The 11026-nt window shown below is 32.5% G+C and overlaps 1 protein-coding gene across 1 annotated transcript; it reads right to left on the bottom strand.

The window, feature by feature from the left end:
* Nucleotides 1–6368: 6368 nt before the first annotated feature.
* LOC140173387 (uncharacterized) lies at nt 6369–8416 on the bottom strand. Its single transcript, XM_072196478.1, has 2 exons — nt 7753–8416; nt 6369–7254 (listed from the first exon to the last, which is right to left on the bottom strand). Exon 2 carries the CDS (start codon nt 6887–6889, stop codon nt 6509–6511), a length of 381 nt encoding a protein of 126 aa, XP_072052579.1. The 5' UTR covers nt 6890–7254; nt 7753–8416; the 3' UTR covers nt 6369–6508.
* Between the last annotated feature and the right edge of the window lie 2610 nt (nt 8417–11026).

Here is an 11026-nt window from a genome sequence, read left to right as displayed (position 1 = left end):
TGTTTTCCTTATTATTAACCTTCAATTTTGTGTCACATTCTAATTCTAAGTTTTCTAGCTTCTTCTATACAAATGCGGAAGTTTCATTCCAAATTCACATTGACCCTTTATCTTCTTTTGTTTAAAACCATATTGCAACATTTTATTTTATTTTATTTGTTGGGTCATCGTGATGAAATTTCATTGTTATTTATGTACTTATGTATCATACATCAATTAATTTCCTATCAATTCATCGCTGTTTTCTCCCACGTGGCTTTATTGTATTCACTACAATATTCTTCCCTTTTCTTTTTGAAAAAATATATGGAACCAATTCCAAAACAGTCAAGAATAGAACAACTTAATTAATTATAAATATAATAATTAGTTTTATTTATTTATGATTTAAAATATTAGTTATTAAATGTTTTATCACATTCAAATTAGGAGGAGATACGTTCAGTATCATTGCAACGTGAATCACGGAAACTGATTCAATTAGCTTCCGTCTTTTCACCCTCATTTCCTCTCCAAATGCCTAAAACATGATAAATCAAAAAACAGATTCAGGACCATCCAATTTATAAAAAAAAAAAACATCATAATGCCTAGCATAAACACCATTCACATAGAGATTTTGAATTCATCCAAAAATATTTGACTGAAATCATCTTGGTTTCTAGCATTATTGTTTCTTTTTTAATTTCCACACACATTGACTAATTTATTTGATTATTTCTATGTACATATTATCAATTATTAACTATTGATGATAATGATGGGAAATAATTATCCCCATTCCTGTGTTCCCGCGTTTTTTGCGTTCTCCGTGGGACCTCATTTTCCATCTCCCTATGTTTAACATTCAAATGAAAATTATAATAAAAAATATCAAAAAAATTAAAAAACAAATTACAAAATATTATTACAAACACATAAACATATCTTATCCAAGATTATAAGTCCAGAAATATAACATAACAAATCATAGTCCATAAAATAAAATCTTGAATACTAGGGTTAGGATTTTTCAATGAATGAAATTACTAAAAAAATCCATATATTAAAAATAAAGTAAGGGTTATTAAATAAGTTCAAAAATTCGAGAAATTATCGGGGATGGAGCGGAGATCTCCGCTCGGTCCCCACGCCTGTCTCGGGAGAATTTCGCTCCCCATCCCATCTCCACGGAAAAAATTCTCCACTATTGAGCTCCATTTAGGGCCGCGAAAATCTCCGCTCTTGGAGATTTTTGACACCCCTACTCCATTCTCCATGAAAGGATGATTAACATGGTTGATGTTAACAAAAATAATCTCATATTTTATAAAAGAATTTAGTTAACTCTAAAAGCACATGAGAAACTTTAAAATATTTTTAAATATTTTTATTTAATAAATATAAAATAAATATATTAAAAACTTAAATTTTTATATTTTTAATAAAAAAATTTATTAATTTATAAACTTAATATGTATTCTTAAGACATAAAATAGATAAATTCTTTATAAAAATGTGAATTTAATTTTCACAATTAATAATTTGGAATGTTGTTTGGTACTATATATGTGACATAATTCTTTCGTTGTATTGGTAAACAAACAAAATAATCAAGTTTTATCAGCAACGAATAAAGCTATAAAAAAAATATGAAAACTGTACATAATAGTCTTTCTTTCATGTCCGGCCTCGAATTTTCAAACTTTTTTTTTTCATTTTTTTTAACAAAATTTTGTATACCTAAAATTGATTATATTGGCTACAATAGAAGTAATAAATTTCTATGAGTAATAATAAGAACTCAATTCGCACTTCCAAGTTCAAATTACAGTTCCTGACTCATTCTTTCTCTAAATTTAGGGGGTTTTTTTTTTCCTTTTAAATTTGTGTTAGATATTGACCCAACTAAAGGAAATAATAGAGTGATCTATGGGTATGACATTACAAATCATATGTTCTTGTTCTATCTACTGCTATTTTCTATGTTTATGGTTACTCATGTCTCAAAAAACTCTTTGATATTATTTGGGCTAGACCAGTTTACATCTTCTCCTGAGCTTTGTTTCCCAAAGTGTAAACGGACAATGAACAAAAGACAATATAGATATTTATAGATATTTTCTCTAAAGATATTGAATTATTGAATTTATAAACATTAATAAAAAATAAAATATAGTTTTTATTATTTTTATTATTATTTTTTTTATTATTTTTTTCTTAATTTTTTTTAATTAAATTTTTATAATTTATTTTTTATATTTAATTTATTATTAAATAAAATATAAAAATATTAATTTTTATATTTTTATTATTCGTATTTTATTTTTAATGTGTTATTTTATTCTATTCTCGTAACTAAATATTACTGTGTCATTCTCACCTAAACATAAATTACAATATTTAGTCCCTGTGGAAAAACCAGCCCACTCCATAAGTTATCAAAATTATTCTTAAAGAGTGTATGTGGATAGCCTTTTTTTTTTTTTTTCCTTTCTAAATGACTTGATGGTGAATCCATTTGTATTATATTTCCATCGGGCTATATTCTTGTTATCTACAAATTTAAATTTAAATTTCACCTGAATATCTTTCTCCACCGAAAATGTGAAGACAAAGAAACATATGGACTAAATATCTGTTTTCTCAACCTATTTCGTCCTCTCAAAAAGTCTTAATTGGTTGTTGCATAAGTGATATTACTGGATGGATAGTGACGGTGAGAAAAGATAGAGATAAGAATTGTATTTTGTAATTTTTTATTTTATATATAATATTATCACCTTATAAAATATATAGACAAATTTGTCTATATTTTTATCTACGATTTTATATTTTTGTTCCAATCGGTATAAATAAAAATGAAACACTAAATTAGTTACTCGCATCAAATATATTGAAATAAAAAATAAAATAAAATATATTTTTTGTTTTTAAAATTTGTTAAAAATTTTAAATATATTTTTAAAGTTTATTTTGTTTAATTTTATCTAAAAAATTTTCGATTTACATAAAAAATACTCCTAATGACTAATTTTTTTAAAAAATTTAAGACAAATTCAGCAATAATTTTACAAAAATAACTTTTAAAACAAGTAAAATAGACATAGTTTTTTATCATACATTATTACTTAAATGATCTTAAATATTTTAAAAATTTAACTGTCAAAAATATATTTAATACAAATCAAAATTTTAAAAATAAAATTAAAATAAAATAAAATTTAAAAACATTTTTAAAATTTTTGACGTACTTAAAAAATAAAAAATAAATTTTATCTAAAAAATATAAATGAAAAATAAATAAAATAATACACATTTATATATAAAAATATAATAATTAATTAATAGTTTATTTTTAATTAGTGTACTAATATATATTCAATCAATTTAACATGTCGCCATATAGTTGTTCAACGGTCAACCACCAATTATTCTAATATATTCTAGTTGCTTCTTAATTAGTATTTGTTCTTGCTGGGGATTTTTTGGCCCCCTTAATGATCATATGCATCATTATAAGGGCAATTTACCTATATAAAATAAATACTGAAAACTTGTTTCGTGAATGTCTTGTTTCACTTTTTATATAATCCGTGGGAGCCAACAAGGGTTTTCAGATTACATATAAACCGTGGCTGACAATAAAGGTTTACATGCAAGAAGAGCTCAACGTAAATCGTAAGAGGCAGCCACGGTTTACTCTTGGTGGAAACCGTTGGAAGCAGCCACGATTTATGAAGACAAATGTGCATAAAACATGGTTAGCAGCAACGGTTTATGAAGGGGTTCGAATAGGCATAAACCATTGTGAGTTCCCACGGTTTATGAGGAGAGAAAATCTATATATATATGTGAGTGAGATTCAAGCTGCTGAGGAGAGATCATTATCACGATGTCAAGTGAGGAAGAGAGTTTTCTTGTCTTAGTGCATTGCTCTGGGAAAATCAAAAGAAGCAAAAAAAAATGGTGTGAAATTCACTGACAGAGAACCATTGAGTATTTTCATCAGTTCATCAAGCACTTTGTCAGATGTGAAGAACAGCATCTTGCAGAAACTTGGGGTATTTGGAAGCAAGTGGGTGAAGAAGCTATTCTACAAGATTTTCATCGCAGTGGTCTCGACCGGTGTTAAGTATGATACGTTTGTGCTAGCGGCTGATGAAGATATTAGGGTTCTGTTTCATTGTGTTAGGAGCTTTCCGGAGGTCATAATACACGAGTTGTTCGCGAAGTTGGAGGTTGGTGTCGATAGTTCTGGGGCATCAGCTCCAGTTCATAGCTCGACTGCCACGGGCGGTGCGTCTAGTTCGATGCCTGCGGCCCGACCACCTGTTCCGCAGATCGCATCCCCTTCCTTCGCGGCTGATTTAGAACGAACGGAGGCAGTTGGTTTTGTACCGTTGGAAAATCCTGGGGTCTGGTAGCAGGCATTTGAGGCGGATACAGGTGATGGCATAATTCTTCATGAAGATCAAGGCTTTGGGGAACCTGATCGAGTAGAGAATGCAATACGGGACGATGACTCTGACCATGAACCTGTAGATATCATTGGGGACAGTGATGATGACACAGGTACTAATCCACATGCACAACACGGGCCTTCAAGTTATGGCACACAGCAATACCCTCCACACTTCTCCACTCTAAACTTGGAGGCTTTGGGTCAACAGGCGGACGGAGGTGCTACAATTGGAGGTTCTTCTACAGAATTTCAGGTTGGGCAATCGTTCCAGAATAAAGATGAAGCTGTTCTGAGTGTGAAGGACTATAGCATCCGTCGTGGTGTTAAGTACCGAGTCTTGGAATCGGATCATCTGAAGTATCATGGAAAATGCAAGGAGTTTGGCAAGGGTTGTACTTGGTTGATTCACATATCGCTTCGTGCACGAAAGGGCACTTGGGAGGTTAGGAGGTACAACGGTCCCCACACTTGCTTGGCCACCTCTATTTCCAGTGATCACCGTCAGCTTGATTACCACGTCATCTGTGCGAGGATTTTTCCGTTGGTTAGGGCAAATGCTGCGGTTACGATAAAGGTCTTGCAACAAGCAACAGAAGCTGATTATGGGTTCAGGCCTAGTTACAGGAATGTTTGGATGGCAAAACAAAAGGTAGTCGCACAAATATATGGAGACTGGGAAGAGTCGTATGCCAAGTTGCCACGTTGGATGCTAGGGGTACAGTTGACCATGGCCGGAACAGTGACTGTGTTGAAGACCTTTCCTGTTCGAGTTGGGGATCAGGTCGATGAGTCTACGGTGTACTTTCATCGTCTTTTCTGGATATTTCCACCCTGCATCGAGGCCTTCCGGCATTGCAAGCCGCTTGTGAGTATTGACGGTACCCACTTGCATGGCAAGTATGGAGTTCTATTATTGGTTTGACATCATGCGGACTGAGAATCTGGCCATGTGTGACTGGGCCAACCGGATGGAGTATGAGAAGTGGACCCAACACGAGGATAGCGGTAGACGGTTCGGCCACATGACAACCAACATTAGTGAATGCGTGAATTCCGTGTTAAAGGGAACTCGGAACCTGCCGGTCACTTCGTTGGTTAAGTCTACTTATGGGAGGCTTGCTGAGCTATTTTTGCTCCGCGGACAAACAGCAGAGGCGCAAGTTGGATCTTGCCATGAATTTTGTCAGGCGTTGGTGAAGGCTATTGAGAGGAACATAAGAGACTCAAGGTGCTTCACCGTCACGTTATACGATAGACACCAGTCGGAGTACACGGTGGCCAAGACGACACCGACTGGAAACTTATCGCTAGGTAGCTATCGAGTTTCCCTTAAGGATCACACATGCGATTGTGGCCACTTTTAGCCGCTCCATTATCCATGTTGTCACGCCATTGCATGTTGCGCCCACTCGCGCCTGAATCGAGCGTCATATGTTCACAAGGTGTATCGTATGGGTGAGGTGTTCAACATTTACAAGTACGGGTTTGTTTCGCCTATCCCAGAAGGTCTATGGCCCCATATGCTGGACCAACTGTCATACCTGATCCTAACATGAGACGTGCAAGGGAAGGTCGTCCGAAGGCAACCAGGATCCGCGGTAGCATGGATCAGTCTGCTGAGAACCAGCCGAAGCGCTGTGGCCTCTGCCGTCAGCCTGGGCATACGCGGAGGAACTGTGACCAGCGGAGACATACTGCTGGAGGTGAAGCTTAGATGTTATGACGTTTATGGTGTCGTTGTTGTTTTGTAAGTTCTATTAAGAGGTCTTAATTTGAGTAATGTAAGGTTGGTTGAGTCAATAAATGTCGTTCCTTTGGTCAGTGTACTAAGTTCGTTTGTTTAAGTCCTTTTATTTTACATGTTTAATTGAATTACTTTGGTTTCATTATGAATGCACGTAATACTTGTGACAAGCTATTTCGTAGCTGTAGATCATACAACATACATAAATATCACATACATAGCAAATAATATGCAACAGCAGTCTGGAACATAAAAACATAAACATGATACTAAGAACATAATCTAACATAGTCCCAACCCTATGAAAAAAGAACACATAACTAATCAGCATCCTCGATGGTGTCACTGTCATCATCATCAAAATGACCAAGCAAGTGACCTCCGGTGCCACACAAAGGAGGACGCCTCACCCTCCTCGGTCTCTGGTCCGCCACTGGTGCGAATGGCTGTGGGGGAACGGTGCTGAATGCTGATGCTGGGGTCCATCCTAATGCAAACCATGGGTCAGATGGAGAGGCTGCAGGCTCGTTGAGGTCAACCGGCAACTGATGCTGAACATCGTGACTCGGTGGCTGGTACTCGGCAAACTGGGAATGAACCTCAGGCATCTGTGGCCTATAATGGGTGGCATCGTCGTCCCTCAGCATGTCTGCTATATCTCTAAAGAACTCTGACTGACTAACAGGATCATCGATATCCATGCCGACGGCCACGGTAGTAAAGTCAGCGAATGCCTATGCGTCAACACTCCCGAACTGCTGAGAGGTACCTCCCACATTGTAGGTGGGCTGATCCATCCCTGTTGCCACACCACCAACATCCTCACCAACAGCGTGCTGAGCACCGTCATCCTCAGCGGATGGTACTCTCCAAAGGGCATACGAAAGGTGTGGGTCTCAGGACGCCACCTCTCAATGAATGTGCTAAGTAGAGGCTCATCAACCCAAAATCACTGACTGTTCAGCCTAGCCAGGTGATACAAGCCCGCGGTCTCCAGATACGGTATAATCCGGTCGTGTAAAGGCATATTCTGTTGTCTCCTGACACCACTAATAACCCTAGTAGGCTGCAAAAATATGCATAAGAAAATTCTCAACACACGACCAATACTAACAACATCTAATATAATTTTAAAAAATTATTATACACCAACATTGGTTTTCTATGTACTCTAATTATGACAATAGTTCTAATAACGACAACAATAAAAAAGCTAACAATACCAACAGGAATCACAAAAGTAACAACAACAACACTAATAATACTAACAACTCGCAATAATAACAATAATAATAATAACCATAATAACAATAACATAATAATAATAACGATAATACTAACAAGTCACATTACTAATAATAGTAATAATAATAATAATTATAAAAATAATCAAAATTAAAAGTCACAATTAAAATAATAATAATAATATTTATAATAATATTAATAATGATAATAACAATACTAGCATTAATAATAATAATAATAATAATAATAATAATAATAATAATAATAATAATAATAATAATAATAATAATAATAATAATAAAAAAGTTATTTAACTAACCTCTTGGTCGATATATCCAGCCACATGCGCAACGCCATTTAACCTGCACATACGAAATTCGTCTTCTATCGGTCCATCGCTCAACTGGTTCAAAACCTCAATCCGACCCTTAAACCACAAAGCTCTCTGGATTCTCTCTCACACCACCAACTTCACAAAATTTTCAATGCTCAAATGTGATCCGCCCTCACTAGCAACGGCTTCTATATTTATACTTGTTCATGCATAAACCGTGGCTACTTCCAAGGTTTTATGCACACCATCTTTTTCATAAACCGTGGCTGTCACCCACGATTTATGTGTTGCATTCACCAAGAGTAAACCGTGGCTGTTTCCCACGGTTTACGTTGAGCTCTTCTTGCATATAAACCTTTGCTGCCAGCCACGGTTTATGTGTACTCTGAAACCGTGGTTGGCTCCCACGAATTATATAGAAATTAAAACAAGACATTCACGAAACAAGTTTTCAATTGTTGTAATCAGGCAAAGGTTTTCAGCATTTATTTTATATAGGTAAATTTGCCCTCATTATAAAATATTAATACAGTCAAATAATGAAACCGTAAGATTTTAATTAAATAATTATACTCCTTTTTTTTCTGTTAATTCAAGAAACTAGCAATATCTGAGAGACAATTCTAACAAGGGATCCCTTCTAACAAATACATTAATTCTTCTCAATAGCTACTATTCATACAAATCATTCTTTTAGAAAGCATACCCTTTTGAAATTCATTGAATTTGATTCAGAGACGACTTTTGAGTTTGCTTAATCAAGGAACCAAAGATTGGTGTGACAATTCATGAAGAAGCACATAGAACATGAGAGAACAGTGAAAATTTTGAATGACTAAACAAAGAACCACATGCATGAGCCATAATAAATAATTAAATATGTGATTCCTTAATATGCGCATGCTTGTATGATTTTCCAAAATATATGCATTAATATGATAATATCACTTTTTATTTTATTTTATATTTCCTCATCTATCATATCATCTACATTGCCATTGGTGGGGCACTTCGTCCCTCTTTACTTATTCTCATTGGTTTTACTATTTAAGTTGGATAATACTATAGAAATAACAAAATTTATTATTTTGATCAATAAAATCAATATTTAAAGTATTAGTTAAAAATATACTGTTAAATTGTTAAATTAAAAATATTAAATTAATAACTAAAAATACTAACTAATATAAAATAAAATAATTGGTCCTTAAATTTTTTTTTCAAAGTTATAATAGTACAAACCATACCTAGCTATCTTCTTATCCCTTATATATAAATCATAATTTTATTCCATATTGTTTTGTTGAAGGTATAATTAAAAGCATTTATAATAGGGTTTTAAATTACCCTTGTAATAATAATATAAGAATAATGTTACACATCTAAATATTTTTTTATTAATTAATAAATTTAATTAAGTTGATTTAACATAAAAAAAAATTAATTATGAATAATATTATTTTAAATTTTATTGTTTAATTTAATTAGACTTTATTTATAAAAAGACTTACTTAAATGTGTAGTATTATTCATATAATATAATTATATTAATCACTATCATGATTATATCAGTTCATAGTTAACTATAACAACTATAGTAACAAACTAAAATTCAAATTATAAAGACAAAAATTAGATGATCTCTATTATGATTTTTGAAATTTGTAACTTTATTATTTTAGCCTTTTAAATTTAAATTTATTATATTAATTTTCGAAATTTAACTACTGACACCATATTAATTTTTGAATTCTTTCTAGCGCTGAATCAATAAACAGAGTGTCGAAATGGCTCTAACTTGTCATCTGGAAACATATAAATGACATTGTTTTGTTTTGACGCTTAAACAAGACAAAAACGAAATCATTTTGAAAAATGAAAGAAGATAAAATGGTTTACATATCATATAAATTTTTTTTTATTATTTTTTTTTGTCTTTGCCTTATTTAAAGGATAAAATGAAATAACGTTGTTATATCCTATATCTAGCATGATAAATCAGAAGATGTTCAACATTCCATTTGTCAACTTAATATCGGAAAGTAGGAACGAAGTTAGCATAAAATTTGAAGAAGAGCCAAAATTTAATTTTCGGATATAAAGATATTAAAATAAAAATTTTAAAGGGAGTTAAATCAAAATTTACACATAATTTATAAAAAAAATTAAAATTTAGTGAGGCATTGTCCCCTTTGAAATATGAGAAGCACCGCTACTGGTCCAATAATTAATATAGTATTCGGAACTAGATCTTGAGAACCACTACATACTATAATGAATTTTGGATCCGACTAATTAAAATGGTGAAAGCTATAAAACTGAAGGATCATTTTGAATATATTTAGTCCAAATATTAACATTTAAATTTCAACGATCATGATGCACCAGTTGATGAATTTGGTGCATGAACACATTAAGTAACCTAATAATGCAAACCTGGAGTAGTAATTATTGGTACAATAAAATTTTGATAAATTTTATATGACTAAAAAATGTTCTATGCTTTAAGTTAAACTCGGGGTTTTGAGCATATATTCACACTAGAGTTAGTTCTAGCTTAGCTTGAGTTTCACTTATTAGTAGTTTTGATCACTTTCTTAAGTATCTCATTAGGGTTTAATTTCATCTATGCTATATGTTCAATAGTTCATCATCAGCATCATTAATTATATATGTGGAAAAAGAAATAATAAATCCAATAGAAGGGTCAAGGGGAAGAAAAAAGTGGTTGCTAGATAGCTAGGAATATATATAATGAAGGGCAAGATGGGTAAGATCCTAGAGTTTAGTGGAAGAGTGGTCCATGAAAGCTAAGGAATTGAAAGAGTGCTCATAAATCATAATATTGAGTATTTAAGTGCTTTTGTGGTCCTAGATTTGAGGAAAGCCTAATTTGGAGGGATATCGAGAAAGTGGGCCCAAATGAATATATAAGAGAGAGGGAGAGGCCTCTTGCTTTCAATCTTTCATTCTCTCACACAAACCCAAAATTAATTTGCTATTAAATTATATATTTTTATTACATACATACATACATACATAATTTGTTTTAATGTTAACCCTACTTGTAAATCATTTAAGTAAAATTTGTTTTAAAATAACAAAGAATACAACTTATATAATATATATTATATATAATAAAAAAAATTTTAAAGTTTTTTTTTTTTAACTAAAGATAGGGAGATTCAAAACTGCAACTTTTTAGATGAGTATAAAAAAATTATGTCATTTGAACTATAACTCATTGACACTATATATA

Source organism: Arachis hypogaea, chromosome 6 (genome assembly GCF_003086295.3).
Source record: "Arachis hypogaea cultivar Tifrunner chromosome 6, arahy.Tifrunner.gnm2.J5K5, whole genome shotgun sequence".
NCBI lineage: Eukaryota > Viridiplantae > Streptophyta > Magnoliopsida > Fabales > Fabaceae > Arachis > Arachis hypogaea.
The sequence above is the reverse complement of the archived record's forward strand: the minus strand, read 5'-3'. Positions and strand labels throughout refer to the sequence as shown.